The 25,377-nt window shown below is 36.8% G+C and overlaps 2 protein-coding genes and 2 non-coding genes across 11 annotated transcripts; all 4 read right to left on the bottom strand.

The window, feature by feature from the left end:
• Window positions 1-320: 320 nt before the first annotated feature.
• On the bottom strand, window positions 321-12,402 carry sanbr (SANT and BTB domain regulator of CSR). Of its 8 annotated transcripts, none has more exons than XM_067366586.1 (21): window positions 12,008-12,402; window positions 11,482-11,633; window positions 10,734-10,923; window positions 10,479-10,572; window positions 9,517-9,800; window positions 9,263-9,321; window positions 8,724-8,884; window positions 7,204-7,290; window positions 6,939-7,049; window positions 6,696-6,819; window positions 6,419-6,571; window positions 6,192-6,325; window positions 5,950-6,049; window positions 4,136-4,168; window positions 3,940-4,039; window positions 3,717-3,805; window positions 3,558-3,586; window positions 3,333-3,406; window positions 2,858-2,946; window positions 1,842-1,933; window positions 321-1,713 (listed from the first exon to the last, which is right to left on the bottom strand). In XM_067366586.1, exons 1-21 carry the CDS (start codon window positions 12,057-12,059, stop codon window positions 1,704-1,706), a joined length of 2,217 nt encoding a protein of 738 aa, XP_067222687.1. In that variant the 5' UTR covers window positions 12,060-12,402; the 3' UTR covers window positions 321-1,703. The 8 variants fall into 8 exon arrangements, with proteins under 8 accessions (XP_067222687.1, XP_067222685.1, XP_067222688.1 ...); XM_067366584.1 differs by having other exon boundaries at window positions 321-1,303; XM_067366587.1 differs by having other exon boundaries at window positions 321-1,303; window positions 9,553-9,800.
• A 1,574-nt stretch (window positions 12,403-13,976) lies between these two features.
• Window positions 13,977-20,477, bottom strand: pex13 (peroxisomal biogenesis factor 13). Its single transcript, XM_067367684.1, has 4 exons — window positions 20,320-20,477; window positions 19,192-19,910; window positions 16,121-16,243; window positions 13,977-15,240 (listed from the first exon to the last, which is right to left on the bottom strand). Exons 1-4 carry the CDS (start codon window positions 20,388-20,390, stop codon window positions 14,882-14,884), a joined length of 1,272 nt encoding a protein of 423 aa, XP_067223785.1. The 5' UTR covers window positions 20,391-20,477; the 3' UTR covers window positions 13,977-14,881.
• Window positions 20,478-20,824: 347 nt separating this feature from the next.
• On the bottom strand, window positions 20,825-20,934 carry trnal-caa (transfer RNA leucine (anticodon CAA)). Its single transcript has 2 exons — window positions 20,897-20,934; window positions 20,825-20,870 (listed from the first exon to the last, which is right to left on the bottom strand). It is a non-coding gene; the product is annotated as a tRNA-Leu (tRNA).
• A 209-nt stretch (window positions 20,935-21,143) lies between these two features.
• Window positions 21,144-21,254, bottom strand: trnal-caa (transfer RNA leucine (anticodon CAA)). Its single transcript has 2 exons — window positions 21,217-21,254; window positions 21,144-21,189 (listed from the first exon to the last, which is right to left on the bottom strand). It is a non-coding gene; the product is annotated as a tRNA-Leu (tRNA).
• Between the last annotated feature and the right edge of the window lie 4,123 nt (window positions 21,255-25,377).

Here is a 25,377-nt window from a genome sequence, read left to right as displayed (position 1 = left end):
AAAGGCACACTAGCTCATCAGATCTCCCCCACCTCCATCCACACACGCAGAACGTTCTACTTCCCCTTCCTGTTGTCATGGTGACAGTTGTGCTGGAAATCCTCTTCAATGATATGACTGACTGATCATGAGATAACCATTAATAACTTCCTTTTACAAAAACCACAACACATGAAGTAATAGTGTAAAATAGGACTGTGCATCAACAGACAAATTCCCCAAAGAATTACTCTTTTCATAAGAACTTGTAATCAAATCCACAGTAGTAAAACAAAAGAAACCGGTTTATTTTAAATGATTTATTTAATTGATTCTGTATTCTACCACGTCACATTGGTCCAAATGGCACAGTTGTGACAGTTCCAGTGCAACATAATCACGGACCTCACAGGTATTAGTTATCAGCGTCACTCTTTACCCAGTGGCTTCTTTGCGTATTATACAGGTTTGAGTCATTGCATTAAGACGGCTTAAAGTGCAGGGTCAGTACCACGGAGATGAGCTTGTCTGGTCACCTGAGTCGGCTAGAATGAAGCAGGGACATTACAACTTACTCCGGCTGGGATGAATCCTGAGCTAGAGGTGAGATGAGATAAAGCAAAAGATGCTAAATAAACTGAAATGGTAATGCATACAATTTTTTTGGTAACACTTTACAATAGGTCTCATTTATTAACATTAGTTAATGCATTTAAATGAGCAATACATTTGTATTTATTAATCCTTGTTAATGTTAGTTAATAAAAATACTGCTGTTCATGTTAATTCACAGTGCATTAGCTAATGTTAACAAACACAACTCTTGATTTGAATAATGTATTATTACATTTTGAAATTAACATGAACTAAGATGAACGAATGCCGTAGAATCATTAATTCTTAGTTCACGTTAACTAAAGTAGTTAACTCATGAAAGCTTATTGTAAAGTGTAGCCAATTTTTTTGTGGGCGCAACCAATTCAATAGCAGCCAAAAGCTTATGTTTACAGTGCATCTGAAGGTTTTATTAGGTCCATTGTTTATGCTTTATAACTACAATTATGACATCAGCGACCACACCAACAATCCATTCTTCTCCTGGGATTGTAACGGAAAAGACGCTAATGCTATTCCTGCTGTGTCAGGACAGAGTTCGGGAGGAGGGTGGGTGAGGAGTGAAGCAAAGGATGGACGAAGAGAGCGATGGTTTCTTCTGCCTCGTCAAACAGCAGCAACCTCATTTACTCCTCCTTTTCAAAAACTCATCCACTTATCTCCATATTTCCTCTAAGTCGGTTTTGACGGCCCCGAGCGTGTCTTTGCTCTAAAAAAAGACCAAAGTGCTAGTTAAAAATAGAACTGAGAGAAAAGGAGAAACGAGTAAGAAAAGAGGTATAATTAAAGCCACAAAAAAAGAATATTAAATAAAAAAGTAAAGCAATATTTTATAAACAGTGGACTTTGGGACTTTCTTATATTTTAAGAGGGATAGTTCTGTCATCATTTACACACCCTCATATCGTTCCAAACCTGTATGACTGACTTTCTTTAGTAAAACACAAAAGAAGCTATTATGAAAAATTTGTTTTTGTCTGTAAAATGAAAGTCAATAGGGTCCAAAACATCATTGGACCCCATCGACTTTCACTGTATGCAAAATATCTTTTCTTGATTTCCACAGAAGAACATCATGAGAGTTCTTCACTTCTGGCTGAAGTATCCCTTTAAGTTTGCCTGACAAGAACAGACAAGCCAGTTTAGTTAATGTACTACAATAAACATGAGCCTAATCCCTCCAAATCTCATGATTAATATAATGAACTATAATTTGAAACTCATCTACGCAGTGTCTCCTGCGGTACCTTATAGTTTTCTCTGAGCTGCTGTGTTTTCCGCTGGACTGTGAGGAGGCCTTAAACTGGGCCTCCAGCCTCGGGTAGAGCCCCCCTGCAGGCTGCAAGCACACAAACACACATGAGTGCAAAATACTAAAGTACAATGTTAGAATACTGCTGAAAAAGATAAATAGAAACCAATCAGAACATGCACATCAAAATGTAAAATCAGTCTTAAAGGGATAGTTCACCCAAAAATGAAAATTTGATGTTTATCTGCTTAACCCCAGGCCATCCGAGATGTAGGGGACTTTGTTTCTTCAGTAGAACACAAATTATGATTTTTAACTCCAACCGTTGCAGTCTGTTAGTCATATAATGCATGTCAATGGGAACTCCATCTATAAGAAAAACAAAACAAGCACAGACAAATCCAAATTAAACCCTGTGGCTCGTGACGACACATTGATGTCCTAAGACACTAAACGATCGGTTTGTGAGTTTTTTTTACCTCTAAAACACCATTATGTCCAACTGCGTTCAGCAACCGGTTAGTGAGGTCAGAAAACACGTTCTGATGACTCAAGTGATGTCTTGCGCTTTGCTTCAATGAGTGCTAGACATTACTTCCGTTGTCAGAGCGCGATCAGACCTCACTAACCGGATGTGGAGGGCAGTTGGACATAGTGGTGTTTTAGAGGTAAAAAATGATATAAATACTGTTCGGTTTCTCGCACAAACCGATCATTTCATGTCTTAGGACATCATTGTGCCGTCACGAGCCACAGGGTTTAATTTGGATTTGTCTGTGCATGTTTTTTTTCTTATAGATGGAGTTCCCGTTGACAAGCATTATACGGCTGACAGACGGCAACAGTTGGAGTTAAAAATCACCATTTGTGTTCTATTGAAGAAACAAAGTCACCTACATCTTGGATGCCCTGGGGGTAAGCAGATAAACATCAAATTTTCATTTTTGGGTGAACTATCCCTTTAAAAGTGCTTTAGCTGGTTTATCTAAAGAGAGTAAAGGTGTTTTGTACCTCTTTTATGTCTTTAAACTTCATCTGCTCCTGGTCACCGAAGCGCATTTTAGTGAGATTTGCTATAATCTCTTCCATTCTCCTCTGATCTAGAGAGAGTTTGAACACATAGACATCCATCAAGATCATTGCAAGTCTACACATAAGCTTCAGTGTCAGAAGCACAGCCAAAATTGTCCCTAAAATATTTAATACTATTGATTAATTACCTTTATAAATCATTAAATAATGGCAAGCCTACAGTTTTAATTCTATTCTGAATACAAAAGTGTTTATAAAACAAAACTGTAGTGATTTATTCTTCTGAAGAGCTGGCAGATGTACTTGCTGATGGCTGGATTTAACTTACTCTGATGATTTTTTTCTAGGGCTTTCAAGAGGTTTTAAATCAAGACTCTTTTTATAAGACTCGCTCTACCACTGTGCAATTGTGAGGATTTCTGTTATTGTCAGAGCATCTGAAAAAGGTCCATACCCTCCTCCCTCTGTGCATCCTGATTGTACCTCATGGAACGATTGCTATCCCACTTATTCTTCTGAATGCTGACGCTAAGAGTGAAAGAAAGAGAGAGAAAGAGTCAAATGTATTATTCAGAGGCCTAGAAATCCCTTCTCAATCATATGGCATGAGTAAATGCTACAATACAGCGTTTAAACAGATCACTCCTCCAGAGAACAGCAAGTCTTTGGAATCACTCACGTGAACGGGGTTGAGTCCCGAGATGGTGCCTTTAAAGCAACAGGATAGAATGAATGAGAAAGAGAAAAGTGGCATACAACAACTAAAACAGTCACCATGAGTCTTATTGCTTAGAAAATCCAGCACCAATAAATTTGCAAATTAATGTGTTGCATTCACCTTTTCTCCAGATTTTTCCTTACGCTGAAAATTTGGTGAGGACACTTGTCTTTTCAAAGGTTTGCCAGATTTTCTTGCCTTCTTTGCAGCTGTGTATAAAAAAAAAAACACAAAGCCATCTTTAAGGTCAGATTCTTGAAAATTATATGTGACTGCCACCTTCTGACCGCAATGAGGTACTGCCTAAAGATTAGCAGATGGCTAACATTTTAGCTAAGCTTACCTTGTTTTTTTGAAGTGTCTTCTTCATCCCCGACCTCATCTTCTGTGACCTCTGACCCAGTAGTGTATTCCTCATCTTCAGACAGCAGAGACTGCTGCCGCTGCAAAGAGACAAATGAGCATGTGAGATGTGTCATTTTCGTTGTAGGTGTGTAGGAATGGTGTTACATTAAATATTTGAGGAATTGGCTTCTTACCAGCTGAAGACTCCAGCTTTTTAAGAGTGAAAACTGCAGCAGGAGAGAAGAAAAAGGTGCTGTCAAAATATGAGCTTGGATAAACAAATTTAGGTCAATAATAAACTGATGCATGCATCACAATAAATGAAAGTCAGATTCCACCACAATAAGGACACAAATAAAATACATAATTCTCACTTTATATCTCATAATTATGACTTTTGTTTTATATATAATAATGCGACCTTCTCACTAATGTGAATGTATTTCTTGTAACTGTGTCTTTACAATGTGATTGTCATTATGCAACTTTATTACTTGCAATTGCAACTTCATATTTCACAGTGATTTTATTTATTTATTTATTTTTTAAACTTAGTTTCATAATTGCAGATGTATTTCTTGTAACTTTATATCTCACAATGTGAATGTATGTGTCATAATGCAACTTTATTCCTTACAACAATTGCATCTTACAATTCCAACTCAGAATGTGACATCATTTCCTATTTTAAACTTTATCTCAGAATTGCTTAACTTTTTAATCTGGGGTAAAAATTGGTTTCCATAATATAAAGAGAAAATATATTAAAAAGAAAATAAATTTTGCAGTGATGTAAAAATATCACGCATGTACTGTACAGTAATAATGACCAAAAATAGTCAAATCGATGCTGATACCTGATTTCGCTTATTATTTACCTTTTTTCTCTGATATATGGGTCATTGACAAATAAGGTTTTTAAAAGTTAAAAAAAAAACATAATGGAGAGATTTATTAATTGTTAATAATGAGATTATGTGGTTTTTATAATCAATTAACACTGATTTTGTCATTTTTTACAAGATGGACAAAATTTGTCACCAAAAAAGTCATTTTGTTTAACCAAAATTTCGTTTTTACCGAATGACACTTTTGGTTATACCGAATGACGATTTTTCAAACAATGCTAACAGGCTGATATCTACCTATCTAGCAAAAGTACAATCAAACATTTTATATTTAGCACAAGTTTTTAAAATATTACAACATTTTTCATGTTTTATAGCGGTTGTACCGAATGACCTGATGTTTCGGGACATGCGTATGAGCAAGTGAAAACATAAATTTTTCAAATAGTTTAAAGAGAGTCAGTTACTTTGCTTCATGACCATATGATCCTTTGCAGGTGTCTGAATGATGTCACAACCTGTCACATGATACTGACCGCATGACTTGATCCAAAATGGTCCCTTTATATTGGTTACTCTGAATGACATTCTTTCTCATAACAAAGAAATGACTTCTTACACATAATTGTAATACCATTTTGCAATATATGTTAATTTATGAAGTTTTAAAATCACGCCATAATAAAAATATATACATTTATTACATTTTAATTATATTTATTACATTTTAGTCACAAATGAAATGGCTGTATTGGCCTTTGGACGGTTAAACCGAATGACCTTTTGACACTTCAAAATCTTTAAAATACCTTTATATGTAGCAAAATATAAAATATAATTTTTGAATTAAATATAATATAATTCAAAATATAAATAATAGAGATCGAGTTGTACTACCTTACATACTTTGGATGTCATATCTTTGTTTTTTATTATTATTGGACAAGAAAATGACCAGTCACGTCATCGACCCATATACACAATATTATGTTTTCTTTTTTGTATTTTTGTTTCTCTGTACACATGTAGCATTGTCTTTTGTGTGAATTTGTGATTGAATGTTGCTGATGGTTGCATAAATAAAAACCAAAAAACAGAAAATTACCATAAATAAATGGAAAGAATAAAAACAAAGATAACATAAAATGTGACAGACTTACAGCTGTGGTTTCCTTGGGTCTGTGAGCTGTAAGCATCCCTGGCTCCAGTGTTACATCATATCCTGGCACATGTTCACTGCCTGTAGAAGGGTCCTCAGAGCTACGGCAAAACAAAATGGATTAGAGCATAAAATATCAGTCAAAAGACCTGAACACAACACTAGGCAAAGGATCAAACAAATCAAATATGGCATGCAGATCGTCCAATTGTTTTTTTCTGAAGGAAGTTACTGTAGTCTGACCTCTCGGGCACACACACAGCCTCTCTGTGTAGCAGCAGGTCATTGAGTATTCTGGTCTGAGTTGAGTTTACATTGTGATCGCCGCAGTCACCACCATCTGCCGCGCTTACAATGTGGTCTCTTATTTTACAGCCCTGCACCAAAACATACACAGGGATTCACAAAGTGAGATGGGTTCAAAGGTCATTGGAGTTTAAGAGAACATATTCTAAAGCAACAACACAAACCTTGGGCATGGAGGAGGGATCGAATCGTAGGACTTTCTGGTTGCAGCAGGGGTAAAGACCAATGCCATGCCATCTTTGCTCTGCCCCAATGCCAGGATATACAACCGCCTCTGGGTGATATTTACACTGGCCCAACTCCGTACACAGGAATGCCTGCCATAAGCCAAACAACATGCACTTTTTCTCCCCTTTTTTAATTTGAAATTATTAATTTAGTAACTAACCAATATTTATCTACATACACATACTGTACTAAAATCTTAAATTATTTGTTTACCTGTTTGCAGCGTGAGCAGGCAAGGAAGTTGATGGTGCCCCAGATCCTCCAGTAAACCAATATCCAGGACTTCAACTCTTCATAAAGCCCATTCACATACTCATGTACCTCCCAGGCCTTATGTCTACACAGATACACCACAGTTACCAACATGTCATCTCATATGTGTGTGTATAAGACTGAAATATCAATATATTCTAACTTGGTGTGTATGTGATTGAAATACAGAGTGCCTCATATAACCTGGTGTGAGTGAATATAATGTTTCCTCGGGCATCTATATTGATTTTGTTTGGAACACAAGGGATTTTTCTCTCTGTTTCTTTGGTTAAAAGCTTAAGGCAAAGTCCACATCTGGGGAAAGAATAGCAACATTAAATTACTACACTGAAATCCACTTTATTGCCCCAGAAGAATCATTAATAATACTTCCAGTGCACGTCTACACAATAATACATCATGCTATTATCATTATCACAGCTTGCAAAGTAATGCAAAAGTTTCTCACCTGTACAGAGTAGATGCATTACCAGGGGAATCGTGATTATGATAACCATGATCAAATAATCTCTCAATCTTTTTCTGAAATAGTTTACTGGTGAAAAAAGTACAAATCATCACAGATAAAGTATGATCAATAACATATCATGTAACATATATGTATTTTATATGAACATTATATTGTATTACATTTATTATGCAAGGTCAAATTAAATTGGTCAAAAGCAACAGTACAAGACATTCGTAATATTTCAAACTTTTTCTCTTTCAAAAAATCTTGAAAAAATTTATTTAATTTCCACAAAAAAATATTAAGTACAAACAACTGTTTTCAACACAGATAATAATAATAAATGTTTCTTAAGCACCAAATCGTCATATTAGAATGATTTCTGAAGGATCACGTGATTCTGAAGACTGGAGTGATGATGCTGAAAATTCAGCTTTGCTATCACAAAAATTAAATTTATTTTAAAATATATTAAAACAGAAAAGTTATTTTAAATACAACAGTTCTTTCTGGTTCTTGAATCTGATGAGAGGCTGAGAGTTGTGCAATATTCTAGCGATAACAGCACTCCTACCTTTTCACCGCTTGTATCACTCCACTTGAAGCGACTGTCATTGCGGCCGAGCAAATCCACAGTAATTTTTGCGAATACAACACTTGTTGTACTACAAACTGTAGTTTTAAGAGTTGTTTAGGTGAGAATGTAGTTGTTTAGACCCGAAATATGCGACTCATATTTAAACATAGTGCTCATTTTACAATTTGTTTAGACGTTTTCGGAGATGCGAGCTCTAGGCCGTCAGCGGGCGCTTAGTGCTCGTATACCCGCCGAGAACAGCTTCATCTCGGCCAGTGCTTCTGGGATTAGCTGCTGTGTCTCATAGTGGTTAGACATGAGATATAATTCATTTTGGGTACATAAACCAGCAGTCTTTCTTATAATCTATTACTTATTCCAGAGCAAATCGAATTGGGCTATGTTAAATTTATTCATTTAATATTAAGGCTATATTTAACTGTTTGACTGAATTGTACAATTGTGTTTATTTCCTATTGTCATTTATTATGGCTATTGTTGTTAATTTAAATATTGTTGTTCACTAAATATTATTTTATATAAATAATATGTTGTATTTGGTATTGAGAAATGGTCCATTAGAGCGTAATATGGATCGAGTGAAAGTTACATTAATACAGAATTGGATGGCGGCAAAAGTGAAGGAGTCATTTGCAAGGGACTTTTTGTTGTTTTGCACTCGGCCTCGATATACAGCCATATCGCATGGCTACTCGTGTGATACTGCTCATTTATTATGTATATATTTACATTTATATTAAAATCTATATCATTACTTTTTAAAATGACATTAATATTTTTTTTATTATATATTACATTATATATAAAACGAGTGACAATTGAATATAGTGTTTACATGTAAAATATTTACATGTTATAGCTAATAAATATTCAGCACCTTTGGATAATTCTGTTTTGTCTTGTGTATGTTTGTTCTCACCTTTTGAATTTGTCTTTTTTGTCCTTGAGGTCATCTGCCTCATTGTGGCTGAAGAGATCAGCAATGCGTCCGGCCAGGTTGTTGTTGATGCAGTTCATATTGCACGGCGTTGCTATGATGGCACTCATATGTTTGTGACAATACTGGATACACTCCTCAACCTTCAGATCCACAAAACACATAATAATCAAACCACCAAAAGCCCATTTATCAAATGGATGAATAATGTCTGATGAAATCAAACAAACATGCTTTCTGCACATTGCTCAGACAAGGTTAGGAAAATAACAATAATTTAATTATGGATAATTCACTACAAGCACATCAAGATTCACCAAGTCTTTCCTAAAAATTATGAAAATTCTACATCTCATTAGTGCTTGTTTGGGCAGTGCACAGAGTTGTCCAGAAGAACACAAATGATGAAACAGCCATCATGCATCATGCTCTTAAAAGTGTCCACTACAACCTAAAGTTCACCCAGCTCAGAGCACACTTACTACATTACCCAAAACATTGTCACCCCTCACAACACTTACTAAAGTTTCCATCTTCAAGAACTCGGAGGAGATCAGGATTGAGATGACATTGCTGTGCTCTGCAACCAAACACCACATAACATAACCGACAACATCACAAACAGCGAAACATCAAACTCACAGCCAACGCATAACCATTTACAACCACGTTAAACACCATTCTGCCAGGTCAGAGAACACACATACACAACACCTCTGATGGTATCTTTGATTATAGAAATTAAAAAATTAAAAAAACACAACAGTAAACACACCCAGAACTTCTGAAACAGTTCCCAAAAGACAGTTACCCAGCTTGGGTTTGTCCACGTGTTTTCCATGCGAATGTTCAGTGTTGTGACTCTTGACGTAGTTCATGAGCCAGTCGAAGATCTGGATGTCACAGTGGACAGAAATGTCCACCTCATCCCATCGCTGTGGGTCCACAGACAGATACTCTTCAAAGTAACGCATCTCTTTCACCAGAAGGTTTCTTGGACACACAAAGTCCTGCTTCAGGTTCTTGGCCTCATCACAAACATGGATTACCATATTGGGGCTGTGTGAAAAAGGAAAAGAAAATAGCATTTAGTGAACAAATACACTGCCTGGCCAAAAAAAAAAAAAAGTCGCTGTTTGGATTTAAATATGGAAATGCTTAAGAGTCTATGATTGGATCATTATTGCAGTGATTATTATATTTCTAGCATGTTATATGTTTGACAACAGTTATTTTAACCCTAATTGATGGAGTGTGTAGCTTTTCATTTCTTAAACAACCATGTAGGAAGACACATCATGGCCATATTCCAGGATGACAAAGCAAAGATTTATCAGGCTCGATTTGTGAAAGAATGCTTGGAAGGGAGCATGAAGAATTATTTTCACACACTCTGAGTCCATACCTTAAATTCATTGAAAGTCTTTGGGATGTGCTGAAGTAGACTTTACAGAGTGCTCACCTCTTGCATTGTCAATACAAGATCTTGACTAAAAAATTGATGCACCTCTTGATGGAAATAAATGTTGTGATGTTATTTTCATCAATTAGGGAACTAAAAAAGAACTGTTGCCAAACATATAACATGCTAGAAACATAATGATTACAGCAATAATGATCCAATCATAGACTCTTAAGCATTTTTTTTTATTTTTGTTTGGCTGGACTATGTATATGGTCATTATTAGTAGAAGAAAATTCACTGATGATGACGTGATTGGTATGAACATGCCTCACCTTTTATTCCCTTCTGTTCTCTCAATCTTCTTAGCAGGATCTGCAATTTCACTCTCTGCAGAGTCTCCTAGACCAGCAGGGATCACAGGGATGCCTGAATATATATATAAACAGCCCCCTTTCAGTAAGTTTTTGTTACCCTGTATCTATGAAATCATCCTATACAAGCGAGAATACCTAAATTCAATATATTATGGAGTCCAGCACTAAATAAAAGACTAGGCATTTTTGTCCAGACTCCACTCACTGACTCACCTGACACTGAGAGAGTTGCCTGATTGGACTGTGGTTCCCCCGTATCTCTGGTAATGTCCAATAAATTAGATTTGATGTAAGTGGAAAAGGGTTCTGATGGAGAGCTGACTGCTCCGGTCAGTGGGTTACACTGGTCATCAACATGAGGGAAACTGCCTGTTGTCTTCAGCTCTTCAAACCTCTGTGCACACTACAAAAATATAAGAGGATAAGTTTGCTGAGGAAACTTCTAGATCTTTGTATGCAAGGTGTAGGTATTATGCTCTCAAATGTTGTACTGTGATGGGAAATATTATTATTATTATATTATATATTTTATAATATTACAATTTTATTTTACTTAATATTATATTAAATAATTTTGGAATAAAATGGTACAAAATACATTTTTTTTACATCTAAAATTGTATGTATTCTACATACAATTAAATAATATTTTCAGATTTTTTTTGTAGCAATTTTATATTTCATCATTTGTTTCATATTTCATTTAAAGCATGCTCCTCTCTGAGACTTCTCTTTAGTAACCAAGTACACTAACTTGATATAACATGTTTTTTAGTTTTAATGCAAAGGATGCCAGAACTACTTACATATGTAGTAAATACCTATATAAATCATTTTCACACAACATTCTTTGTTTAGAATATCAGTTTTTAAAAAGCAATTATTCATATTTTCACCACACAGTCTAAGAATATAGTTTTTTAGTTTAAAGCACAGCAAATACAGTTTTTTATATAGTTACCTCTTTAGGTGTGAACCCTGGAACCAACTTGGCAACATTCTCCCAGTTGATTGGCTGAGGCGATGCCCATAGCGAGCTCAGCACCATGTCCAGTACCAGGAGATTGTTGTCATATGGAAAGTTGTTATTAACAGAGCAAAGACGATTCATTTCTGCGGAGAAGGAAGAAAACTATCATCCGTTTTAGAAAAATGTCTATATTTTAAAATTAACATTGAGAATTTGCCCATCTACTTAGCTCTCTGTTGTCCCTTTGTATTGATCTCCAGAGAAACAAGGGACAATTTGATGGAATGACAGCTGGCGTCTTTTGATATTTGGTAATGTGAGGTTATGAGCACGGATACAGCAAAAACTAACGGTGCTAAGGAAATATAACTTATACAGCTAGGTATATAAAGTGTGTGGAGATGTTAAGATGCTTAGGTAGTATAATAAATAATACAAGAGCGTGGCACTCCCCACGTTTTGTGTCCCAGAGAAATGCTAAGCTAGCCCAACACACACAATCACATCGCCAGTTTACCCTGTTCCAGGTTTATGCGCTGTTTTCTCTGGTAGCAATGCTCTTCTTTCATTCCAGCTGAGCGCTGCTGATAACGGGCTGGATTTGAGTAACATCAACAGAGATGCTGTGGCTTACTTTGATTTTATCCGGGGAAACCAGTAAAGTTCACATCCACACAGCATATACAAATAATAATAATAAAAACAAATGATCAGCTTGAAATTCGCAGATTTGGTGGGCATGACTACCCACGTTCGTGTCTCTCTCCTCTTGCTGAAGCGGCTCTTGTTAAAATGCCAGAGATGGCAGATAGAGGGATGCAGCGTGCACGCGCAGCGCTCTGAGCGCGTGTGCCTTGATGATGCTCTCGCTGCAGTGTCCCCGATTGAACGCCTCCTCCCTCTTCTGTCTGTCTGTCTGTCTACTGCGATTTGACGGGATACCAAGGCTCACCGACCCGAGCCTGATAAAGAGCAAAAACGATTAAAGGCGACCTTTGGCAGAGGATTAACTCCACATCCCCTCCGCTGCCTCTGTGTTGTGCGCTGTACTTCCGGTGCCGCAGTGCAGCAGGTGCGCGCCGGCGTCCTCGTTGCTAGGCGACAGCCCCAACATTCTATTTGATTGATGGGATTCTGTTTTTAATTTGGGGCCCAGAGAAACTCAAATGCATTTATCTCTGTAATCAAGTCAATGAAATTGCTGAAAGAAATGTAGCACTGTAGATATTCTGACAGACTTATTTTTTAGACGGAAAGAGATTAGGTTTAGTAGATATAAAGGTCGAAATTATTGTGCAAATCATTCTCCTTATTTAATAACTATAGTGTGCAGCCATGGTTTTTAACTTGTAGGCCTATACAATACCATTAAATGTTTGGAGTTAGTATGTTTAATTTTTTTTGCGTTTTTTTATTCAACAAGAACACATTGCATTGATCAAAAGTGACATTAAAGACATTTATGATGTTACAAAAATTTACTATTTTAAATAAATTCTGTTCTTTTGAACTTTTTAATCAAAGAATTCTGAGAAAATGTATCTGTGTTTACAAAAATATTAAGCAGTGCAACTGTTTTCAACATAAATAATAAAAAAGAAATGTTTCTTGAGAAGCAAATCAGCATATTAAAATGATTCCTGAAGGATTACGTGACACTGAAGACTGGTGTAATGATGCTGAAAATTCAGCTGTTTCATCACAGAAATAAATTATTTTTTTCAGTTATTTTACATTTGTAATATTTCCCAATATTACTGTTTTTACTGTATTTTATTTATGAAGTGAAGTGTAGCCAAGTATGGTGTCCCATACTCGGAATTTGTACTCTGCATTTCACCCATCCAATTGCACACAAACACACACAGCAGTGAGTAATACTAATAGTACTGAACACACACAGGTTTGTTTTTGTGAATTGTGGGGACATTCCATAGGCATAATGGTTTTTATACTGTACAAACCGTATTTTCTATTGCCCTACACCAACGCTACACCTAAACCTACCCATCACAGAAAACTGTGCACATTTTTATTTTATCACAAAAGCTCATTCTGTATGATTTATAAGCCTTTTGAAAAATGGGGACATGGGGTAATGTCCTCATAAGTCACCCTCTCCTTGTAATACCTATGTCATACCCATGTCATTGTACAAATTTGTGTCCTGATGTGTCACAAAAACACACACACACACACACCTGGAGCAGTGGGCAGCTGTTTTTCCCCCCTCAGTTGTGGGTAATGAGTGGAAGAGAGCGCTGTTCATTCACACCCCCACTGGTACTGAGACTTGAACCCACAACCTTTAAGTTACAAGTCAGGCTCTCTAACCATTAGGCCACAACTGCCTTCTCTCCATCAAAAACGTTCCATCAGGGAGTTGAACCCCGGTCTTCTGCGTGACAGGTGAGATAATGTCCACTATACTAACGAGGAAACAACTACAAATAATGTACAAATTTATGTAAAAATAAATGCAGCCTTGGTGAGCATTACAGACTTATTTCAAACACATCTAAACAAACCCACATTACCAACCCCTTACTTTTGAATAGTAGAGAAACTGATTGTGTATTGTGTAACAAATTTTGGTACTTACTTTATTTTCGAAAATGCAATTTCTTAGCCAGTTAAATGTCAATCAGTAATTCTGTAATCTTAGAAATGTCTGAACTATTATACAACCGAAAATGACTGAACATTTTTTAAATATTTACTGGCAAAATAATTGCTTGTATTTACATAATTGCACACTGAGTAGCACTATGAGAAAACAAACCAGCCTGAAAACAGAGAAATGTACAAGCTAATCCTTGATACAACACAGCTTAAAATGAAAAATATTAAATATTCACAACATTGTGGAAAGATGAACAGTGATCTAAAACTCTTACATCAGGAGACTGACAGAATTCCCATAATGAAATTCATTAGAAACACTCTATTACAAACTCAGATTGATATGAGAACTCACAATTTAAACTAATCAGATGTGTTAGCTGTGTATACATGAATGACAACATATTTGTAACATTTTGAATGCAAATTGAATCAATTTTGCCAAATTATTCTTCAAAATAAATTAATGGGTCTTTTAACAAAAACTCTATACTGTTGAAATATCCACCATTTTTGTTGAAGAAAGGGAAAAAATATTGGTAATGGCTTTGAGCCTAACAGTCTACTGAAATTTGTAGAATTATGCAGTTCAAACGATACATTATAAAGGTTTAAGACCACTCACCTCCCTCCTTTCAATACCTTCATTTTTTTCCTCTCCTTTTTTAGCTGTTGGACCAACTTATATAGAGGGTGATACATTCTAATGAAGGATACTTTTTCTCCTAGCTCCCACCAACACACAGACACACACACACATACATATTATTCATAAGTCAATTTTTTCTGAGGTTATCACTACAGTATCACTGCTGTTGTTTGTGGAAGGTTGCACCTCCAGGTTAGCATGAAGGCCTTGTGTTTCCCCATAAACAGACTCCAGCAGCTCATCTGGAACTGACGTGGTAGGGACAGCCAGCCTGGAGTTGGGAAGAGAAGCAGTAGCCAGGGCAGTTTGGGGTGCTGGTAGATTCTGTGCAGCCTGCTGGGCTTGTGCCATCCTCTCTAATTCTGCATGCTTTCTGCCTCTCCTCCGGCCCAACACTTTGACGTAGTTGGCAGGGACGAGGCCGGTGGTCTGCCCATCCACACTGGCTAACAGCCAGCCACGCACTCTAGGCTGTTGTTCTGAAAATAAAATTGAAATATATTGAGTACAAGCTGTAAGATAATGCCTCGAACAAAATCTACATGGTACAAAATGTATATGCTTGACATCAGTCAAATTTTGAACTGTTTTTTTTTTTTTTTTTTTACTGCACACCATTTTATTTTCATTTTTCCATTCAATTATCTAGCCAGTGTGTTTTAAAGCATGTTAAAGGATTTGTTCACCCAAAAATGAAAATTCTGTCATTAATTACTCACCTTCATGTTGTTGCACACCTGTAAGACCTTTGTTCATCTTCGGAACACAAATTAAGATATTTTTTGATGAAATCCGAGAGGTATAACGCCATAGACATCAAGGTTCAGAAAGTTATTAAAGCCATCGTTAAAACAGTCGATGTGACTGCAGTAGTTCAACCTTAATTTTATAAAGCGGCGAGAATACTTTTTGTGTGCAAAAACAAAACAAGAATAACAACTTTATTCAACAATATCTTTTCCTCTGTGTCATTCTCATATGTACAGTGTCAACTGCGTTAGAATAATGACAGCGAAGAGTAGAGATTGTTGAATAAAGTCGTTATTTTTGTTTTGATTTTGCACACAAAAAGTTCTCTCGCCGCTTTATAAAATTAAGGTTGAACTACTGCAGTCACATCGACTGTTTTAACGATGTCTTTAGTAGCTTTCTGGACCTTGATGTCTATGGATAAGTCATATACCTCTTGGATCTCATCAAAAATATCTTAATTTGTGTTCTGAAGGTGAACTAAGGTCTTATGGGTGTGGAATGACATGAGGGTGAGTAATTAATGACAGAATTTTCATTTTTGGGTGAACTAACCCTTTAAGTATACTTCTGTTGAGATTATGTTCAAAATGTGTCTTGTTCTTTTACCTTTAGGGGCAAGATTAAGCATGTCTCCAGCCTGTAGAGAGATCTCTTCCTCAGATGCAGCTGTGAAGTCATACTCAGCTCGAGCTACCACATGATCATCCTCCCCACTTGCCCAATTAGTGGCTACACAACAAAACAGAACTTCTATTAAGCACAAACATACAGACACATCTACATATAAAGCTACTAGGGGTGTAACGATACGCTTAGGTCACGATAAGATACGCATCTCGATACGGAGTTCACGATACGATACGTATCACGATATTTTGAACAAAATGAAACTGAAATTCAAACAAAATTTATTAAACAAAACATTAACAAATTTCAATAATTGTCCTTGTTGTACACACAAGATCACATTTCAATAAAATAAATAAATATAAAATTTTAATAAAAACCTTCTGTATTCAAATTAACAGTTGAATAGGGCTGTCTGTCACTAAAAAATTTTTTTTTAATTTATCATGAACTTAGAATTATGAATAGGGGCCGTTCACATATCGTGTCTAAAAACGCGTGGAAGGCGCGGCCGCACCGCTTCTCCTTCTTTCCAAAGCGCTTGCGCTCCCGTGGCGTCGGTCGTTGCTATGCAACCTTGAACTGAGCTCTCCAAGAGGATCAGGATGTTTCTGCAAAGGATAAATGATTTCTAGCCCTTGCATTAGTTTTACTACGAGATATATTGATGGAGATAAGATATAAAAACCACCATGTACATCTATGATCAGCTGTTCGGCTGAGCTTTTGATGTTTTGTTACGGAAAGGCCATAGCTGATTGGTTGATTCTTGTCACACGACCTGCGGTGCGCTTGCGGCATTCTGAGAAGTTGAGAATTGCATGCGCGTCGCGACCGCGTTGATCCCATTATGAGCGCGCCTGCCGCGCGGCTACATTTGAAAATAATAACTGACTTGCACGCGGAAAAGACGCAATATGTGATGGCGCCACAGAACTTAAAGCAAAGCATCGCAAGCGTCTTTTGCTTTTCTGTGAGCACAGCTGTTGCTGTGCACTGCGGTGAAAGAAAGCCACGACTTTTCTCACTCGACCATGCAAGAGACTGACATGAGAAACGTTTAAACCTGCTTGCAAGATTCAATTTGTGCCCGAAACACTTACTGAACTAGAGAGCTGATTGAGACACACCATCTACGATAAATCGTTACACCCCTAATACTTATAGTAATTTAAAAATGTGGTAGCATTGGATCTGGACAGGAAGGATAACTCTGGGAGTTGGAAGGGGTGTGTCGCGATTCTGCCTTCTCATATCGCGATACAGGTTCGTGGACCTGCGTATCGCGATTTCGGTTTCATATCGCATATCGTTACAGCCCTAAAAGCTACATACTCAGAGACATAAAAAAACGCATAAAACTACATATAAACATGTTTGAGGGCTCAACAACAAATCCCGCTGTTGGAACTACCTGAAAAACATAACGTACTGATTTAATTCAATTGTATCTTAGTTCTATTGTATTTATTTGTGCTATTGCTTGTAATTTGTTTATTTAATCTGATTGTATTAATAATTGTTTACTGGTCTTTAATAATGTTCAAAATTTATATTAGACTAGCAATTTTTTTCTGTGGTATCGAAATTGGAACTGAGAATTGTGAGATTTCACTAGTATCTACATTTTTGGTGTCATCACAACCTTATTTATTAGAATACAAATTTACATGGGTCAAAAACAATGCAAACAATAACAGTTAACTATTTTAATTTACTCATTTTTGACTTTTTTGTGCTGGGGCCAGTGAACATTTTGAATGGGCCAATAGAAAAAATCCTTTTTGTTGAGCCCTGCATTTACTGTAGGACAGCAAATATTTTTATAGGGTGCTGATGTACATGGGTTTCTGAATGACTTTGTGATAAAAATGACTCCTGACTTTTTAGTCCTGCAATAAATTCACCCCCGGTTTCACAGACAAGGCTTAAAGGGTTAGTTCACCCAAAAATGAAAATTCTGTCATTAATTACCCTCATGTCGTTCCACACCTGTAAGACCTTGGTTCATCTTCAGAACACAAATGAAGATATTTTGATGAAATCCGAGAGGTACATGACTCCTCCATAGACACCAATATAATCACCACTGTCAAGGTCCAGAAAGGTACTAAAGACATTGTTAAAACAGTCGACGTGACTGCAGTTGTTCAACTTTAATGTTATGAAGCGACGAGATACTTTTTGTGTGCAAAAACGGAACACAAATAATAACATTTTCATACATTGTTTACGTTTAGTGCTTCCAGGCAGGTTCACACGAATGCATCATGCTGCTCATGAGATCAGCTTTGGCCAATAATGAGCCGGCATTCAGACGTAAACACGGAAGCACTGCATTCACAAAGTCAACTGCGCATGACAAGAGTTCAAATTATTAATTAAAGTAATTATTTTTGTGCACAAAAAGTATTCTCGTCGCTTCATAACATTATGGTTGAACCACTATAGTCACGTCGACTATTTTAACAATGTCTTTAGTACCATTAATCAGTTACCTCTCGGATCAGGCGTGGAACAACATGAAGGTGAGTAATAAATGACAGAAATTTCATTTTTGGGTGAACTAACCCTTTAAGCTAGTCCTAGAATAAAATGCTTGTTTAAGCTGTTTTAACTGAAAGCAACTTGTACGGACATATCTTAAAATATGTCATTGCTATTGTTTGTCTCAAGATGCACACCAGTATTTTTTTTTATAAGGTACTTTTATAAAAGCTACTTAAATTAATAATACTATTTGATCTAAAGCCTAATCCTGGCTTAGTCTAAGCCCTGTCTATGAAACCAGCCCATAGTGACTTAAGTCTCAGCCTAACTGAGAAGTTTAGAAGTTTTTTTCAGTGATGTTTGTTTAGTGGTAGAATATAAACTACGATAAATTATCTTACTATCACTTTTGACCAATTTATTGCATCCTTTCTGAATAGAGGTTTTAATTAAAAAAACAAATCTAACTGACCCCTAATGTAAATCATTCTCATTAACAGTCCCACGGTCCTATGTTAAAACCAACAAAATAGAAATAGAAGTGATAGATATTCAATTACCATTTTCCTCAGGACCCTCAGCAGACCTCAAAAGCCTCCAGATCAAATACGGCCCTCCAAGAACGACAGCAAAAAACAAGAAAATGGGCCAAGATTTGACAGAATTCACTCCAGGGTCATCAATACCTGCACCTCTGGTTCCTGAAGCAGACACCACAGAGGAGGCACTGTCCGCCCACAAATCATCCGCCTCTGAATCCTGACGTAATCCCAGCAGCCTCTGCAGCCTGCGATATAGGTATCTAAGGGTCCTAACCAGGGCAAAAGCAGACAGCACTTTTGTGAAATGTATGCGCAAGCGGGAGAAGTGATTGGCCACATCCAGAACAGCACGGAAGCTGTTATAGACGGCAGAGAAAGTAGCATCCATCATCATGCTGACTGACGAAAAGGCATGGACAATGCTCTCGATGGATTGAAATGCTCCACGGCTGCTTTCCTCCGCCTGCTGGACAAAGCGACTGGGTGGGACGTCGTCCATCGAGTTATATCGGTTATAACCCAGGCCACCTCCAACCCCATAACCACTGTAGCTGTAAGGGCTGTAGCCCCCATACATGGAGCTCCCATAAGGGCTGTATGAGGAGGGAAATGAGCTGTATGTAGGGCGGTATGCCTGTTGAACAGGTCTTGGAGGGATGGGTGGTGTCACACGTGTTAAAACTGGAGGACCAGACATGGATGGCCCACTTTGTAAAGCTGATCCAAAGTCAGTAGAGCTAGAAATAAGAAAATAAAAACTTTCAAAAGAAATGGCATATCTAAAATAAAACTGATAATAACAAAAACATAGTTGAAAGTTGTCTAATATTCTATATCTAAAAGTAAAAGATTGAACACAGCATAGGTGAACTTTGACACTCACATGCAAACACTTACTGACATGCTCGAGTACGAGCAAAACATTAAGTTTACGTAACTTAACAGTATTGTAAATACAATTATACGGAACATTTTTTAGCATTGCAGTAACACCAAACTTATGCACACTTATTATTTTTACAACAAACTGCCACTTCGTCAAATATATATTTAAATATGCTCGATAGCTAATAGGTTTGGTTTGCTAGCGGTCCAACACTTCGTCTTTTGGACGTACTGGTCAAAATAAGAGGAGTTTTTACGAACCGATAGTTTAGCGGTGCAGTTATAGTTCCAGGGATTCGTCTTTCCCATGGTTTTGGTGGAGGCTGTGCCATTATTTTATATGTCAGACCAAAAGTCGAGCTGCACTAAGCAACAACCGTCAGAAACAGAAACTGGACCATTCGCCAGACTAAAGCAATCGATCATTCACATAGTTCTGAATGTCTTTCGATAAGAGGCTAAAGCAATCTATAACTGAATCGATTGCAATGTGGTCGTCTCTCTGATTGCCGTCGTTTTTTTAAACTTATTTAACATACAATAGGCGTGTGAGGAGTCGTTAATGAATATCTAACGCTAAAACGTTTGAAACAGGACTGCTTATTTGTCTGATGCTGCATATATCAAGCACGATCACTGACTAATCTGAAATATTTTACATGGACATCGTGACCGCTTTAGATCCGTTGTACATTTACATTGCTCTAGCTCACGACGCACCACGTAAATTAACCTCGTTCTTATTATGAATTCTCTAAAAGAGTCTTGTCAGAAGAGGGATTTGAACCCACGCCTCCATTTGGAGACCAGAATCCTCATCACCTGAGAAGGTCGAAACCTTGAGTCTGGCGCCTTAGACCGCTCGGCCATTCTGACACTTTGGAAGAGAAATGGAATTATAACATATGAATACTGTTTTTATAAACATAGCCGCCCAATAGATTCAAAACTGTATCAAAAAACATTTTTTTTTTTTTTTTTTTTAATCCTGCATTTAGATAATGTCAAAGTGATCATACAGGCTATAAGTACTTTTAAAGCGTATATCTGTCAGGTTATTTTATTTCGAAGCTCTAAAAGAGTCTTGTCAGAAGTGGGATTTGAACCCACGCCTCCATTTGGAGACCAGAATCCTCAACACCTGAGAAGGACTGATGCCTTGAGTCTGGCGCCTTAGACCGCTCGGCCATTCTGACACTGTGCAGCACTGCCACCGGAGCACACTGGAACACGCACTTATAATGGTTATTTGTTGTTTTATTACCTTGCTGATTTAATAAATAAACAAAATTATCACTGTCAAATTGTATCCTTCACAATTATAAGCTGAGCATATGTTTGTGTATTGTATCATGCTTCTTTTTAAAGTTCAGGTTCTGTTTGTATGACAAACAGAAACTTCTTACCATTTTTTCTTTCAAATGCTACTTTACAAATGAAATGCATTGTTTTATTGTGTATATATATTTTATTATGTTTTATTGCTTTTCTCCCATACTTTCAGTGATTTATGATTAACTTCGTCATTAGTCAGTTCAATCAAATTCAAGGACAATATTTGATAGTTCTTTTTGTCGATCCAAAGTTGGCGTAACATCAGTCACCGTACAGTATAGCTACTTGGCCCTTTTCACGGACTGTGATGATGCGTTTTAAGGGTCATCATCAGCATCGTAAATCTTGCGAAGTTTTTTTATATTTTCATTTAAAAAAATGTATGTATCATTTATAACACTATACTTAGTATTGTATTACGTTTTCATCAAATTACAAAAAAATAAATAAATTAAAATATTTAATGCTGCTGTGAGGATGTTTTTCTATGGGTGAGACGGTAAAGTTGACAGTTGCTCTCTTCTGACTGCCGTTATCAATCTTTCTCAATTTTTTTCCTCTTTTTGAAACTTTTTGAAATGCATTTGTCTAATTCCATAATTCCATAAAATTATTTGTGAAATATTAAAACCGTAGATGAGAACTACTTACCACATATTAAATTATATCTTTATTTACACTACATAGTGTGCTTACTAATTAGTGTGCAAGTATGCTTACTACCTAGTGTGCTTACTACTTAGTGTGCAAGTGTGTTTACTACTTAGTGTGCTTACTACCTGGTTTGCTTACTACCTAGTGTGCAAGTGTGCTTACTACTTAGTGTGCTTACTACCTGGTTTGCTTGCTACATGGTATGCTTACTTAGTGTGCTTACTACCTGTTTTGCTTACTACATAGTGTGCTTACTACCTAGTGTGCTTACTACTTAGTGTGCTTACTACCTGGTTTGCTTACTACATAGTGTGCTTACTACTTAGTGTGCTTACTACCTGGTTTGCTTACTACATAGTGTTCTTACTTAGTGTGCTTACTACCTGGTTTACTTACTACATAGTGTGCTTACTATCTAGTGTGCTTACTACCTGGTTTGCTTACTACCTTGTGTGCAAGTGTGCTTACTACCTAGTGTGCTTACTACCTAGTGTGCAAGTGTGCTTACTACCTAGTGTGCGTACTACCTTGTGTGCTTACTACCTGGTTTGCTTACTACCTAGTGTGCTTACTACCTAGTGTGCAAGTGTGCTTACTACTTAGTGTGCTTACTAACTAGTGTGTGTACTACTTAGTGTGCTTACTACCTGGTTTGCTTACTACATAGTGTGCTTACTACCTAGTGTGCTTACTACCTGGTTTGCTTACTACCTTGTGTGCAAGTGTGCTTACTACCTAGTGTGCTTACTACCTAGTGTGCAAGTGTGCTTACTACCTAGTGTGCGTACTACCTTGTGTGCTTACTACCTGGTTTGCTTACTACCTAGTGTGCTTACTACCTAGTGTGCAAGTGTGCTTACTACTTAGTGTGCTTACTAACTAGTGTGTGTACTACTTAGTGTGCTTACTACCTGGTTTGCTTACTACATAGTGTGCTTACTAATTAGTGTGCAAGTGTGCTTACTACATAGTGTGCTTACTACATAGTGTGCAAGTGTGCTTACTACATAGTGTGCTTACTACTTGGTGTGCTTACTATTTGGTGTGTTTACTACATAGTGCTTACAAAGCATTTGTACAAAGCATTTGGGTATCTTCAGAAGGAATGCATGTTCACATTGCTAAAAATGAAAAAGTTAACAAGCACTTACTTAGTGTGCTCACTACCTAGTGTGCAAGTGTGCTTACTACATAGTGTGCTTACTACTTAGTGTGCAAGGAATGCATGTTCACATTGCTAAAAATGCATTAGTCTAATTCCATAATTCCATAAAATTATTTGTGAAATATTAAAACCATAGATGAGAACTACTTAACACATATTAAATTATATCTATATTTTAAATGAATTTGTGCTTATTGTAGAGTAATCCCCACAGTTAAGTCAATGATAGCATATAAAATGTATAAACCATTTTCAGTAAGCAGAGAACGAAAAGAGGCTCGACAAATATGTAAGTTAAAGCAATGGCTTTTTTTTTAATAATAGATGGATGCATTAGCATACTTCAAGTCAGTAAAACTTCACAATTTAACATTTATAAAAATCAAGTGATTGATCATGTCTAACTATTTATTCAAATGCAACACTTAAAAATAATTAATCGGTTAGGACCTGTAGCTAGGAGCAATTTAGCCATACAGGCACCTAGTGGGTAAACCATGGCATTACAAATGAAAATTATTTTTCTGGACAAAATATTTGCCTTTTTGCATTGGAATCTATAAACCTTTTCTCTATTTAACCTTAAATGCTGTACTAATTGTAATATAAATAAAAACTATACAAGAAATATTTTACCTAGTGTGCAAGTGTGCTTACTACTTAGTGTGCGTACTACCTAGTGTGCTTACTACTTAGTGTGCTTATTACCTAGTGTGCTTACTACTTGTGTCAGTGGATGGCCACTATCCACTGACACATTCCAACGAAGACCGGAAGTGCCGCCGGATGTGCCATTGCGTCAGATTCCATATCACTGCTGCTGGTTTAGTTCTCAGCCAATAGCAATGCATATGTTTAACCACTGGGTGACGTGCAGCCATTAACTTTATTGAAATAATTAAACCCCAAGTTGGCTGGCAGCAAATACTCTCACAAATCCTGCTTGATCTTTATCAACTCAAGTTTCAATGGTACTGGAGATCTGATCTATTTCAGTCCAGAGACACACATTTATAATAGATTACAAAAGTGGTTAATCCAAACTGAGGTGAACATTGCTCCAGCTCCATCTTGTGGACTGTCAAAGATATTGCTGCAAAATACGACCAGGCAAAAAAGACCCTTTTCACATGTCCGGGATTCTCGAAGCAGAAGTCGTTATAGTTGGGTGAATGAGAGAATACATTAAATGTATTTTTGTGTCCCCATTTTCTCAAATTGTAAAAGAAAAAGTGAACAACAGTGTTTTCACAACTTTCAAAAAGAGGAAAAAAATAGAGAGTGATTGATAACGGCAGTCAGAAGAGAGCAACTGTCAACTTTACCGTCTCTCCCATAGAAAAACATCCTCACAGCAGCGTTAAATATTTTTATTTTATTTATTTTTTTGTAATTTGATGAAAACGTAATACAATACTAAGTATAGTGTTATAAATGATACATACATTTTTTTAAATGAAAATATAAAAAAACTTCGCAAGATTTACGATGCTGATGATGACCCTTAAAACGCGTCATCACAGTCCGTGAAAAGGGCCAAGTAGCTATACTGTACGGTGACTGATGTTACGCCAACTTTGGATCGACGAAGTTAATCATAAATCATAAGCACACTATGTAGTAAGCACACTAGGTAGTAAGCACACTTGCACACTAAGTAGTAAGCACACTATGTAGTAAGCACACTTGCACACTAGGTAGTGAGCACACTAAGTAAGTGCTTGTTCACTTTTTCATTTTTAGCAATGTGAACATGCATTCCTTCTGAAGATACCCAAATGCTTTGTACAAATGCTTTGTAAGCACTATGTAGTAAGCACACCAAATAGTAAGCACACTATGTAGTAAGCACACCAAATAGTAAGCACACTAAGTAGTAAACACACTAGTTAGTAAGCACACTAGGTAGTAAGCACACTAGTAGTAAGCGAACCAGGTAGGTAGTAAGCACACTATGTAGTAAGCACACTATGTAGTAAGCAAACCAGGTAGTAAGCACACTAAGTAGTAAGCACACTATGTAGTAAGCACACTAGTTAGTAAGCACACTAGGTAGTAAGCAAAACAGGTAGTGAGCACACTAAGTAATCACACTATGTAGTAAGCAAACCAGGTAGGTAGTAAGCACACTAGTAGTAAGCAAACCAGGTAGGTAGTAAGCACAC

Source organism: Chanodichthys erythropterus, chromosome 18, assembly GCF_024489055.1.
Source record: "Chanodichthys erythropterus isolate Z2021 chromosome 18, ASM2448905v1, whole genome shotgun sequence".
Classification (NCBI taxonomy): Eukaryota; Metazoa; Chordata; class Actinopteri; order Cypriniformes; family Xenocyprididae; genus Chanodichthys; species Chanodichthys erythropterus.
This window is presented reverse-complemented; position numbering and strand designations above follow the sequence as displayed.

What these genes read in the sequence shown, in the direction of transcription:
- pex13 (XM_067367684.1), bottom strand. Translation starts at nt 20,390, where the DNA reads ATGGCACAGCCTCCACCAAAACCATGGGAAAGACGAATCCCTGGAACT. An exon ending in ACTGCACCGCTAAACTATCG is followed by an intron (nt 19,911 to 20,319) that starts GTTCGTAAAAAC and finishes TCTTATTTCTAG; the next exon opens with CTCTACTGACTTTGGATCAG. An exon ending in TGAGGGTCCTGAGGAAAATG is followed by an intron (nt 16,244 to 19,191) that starts GTAATTGAATAT and finishes TTTGTTGTGTAG; the next exon opens with CCACTAATTGGGCAAGTGGG.
- sanbr (XM_067366581.1), bottom strand. Translation starts at nt 12,059, where the DNA reads ATGAAAGAAGAGCATTGCTACCAGAGAAAACAGCGCATAAACCTGGAA. An exon ending in CAGGGTTCACACCTAAAGAG is followed by an intron (nt 10,924 to 11,481) that starts GTAACTATATAA and finishes ATATTTTTGTAG; the next exon opens with TGTGCACAGAGGTTTGAAGA. An exon ending in GACCCAAGGAAACCACAGCT is followed by an intron (nt 4,169 to 5,949) that starts GTAAGTCTGTCA and finishes CTCCTGCTGCAG; the next exon opens with TTTTCACTCTTAAAAAGCTG.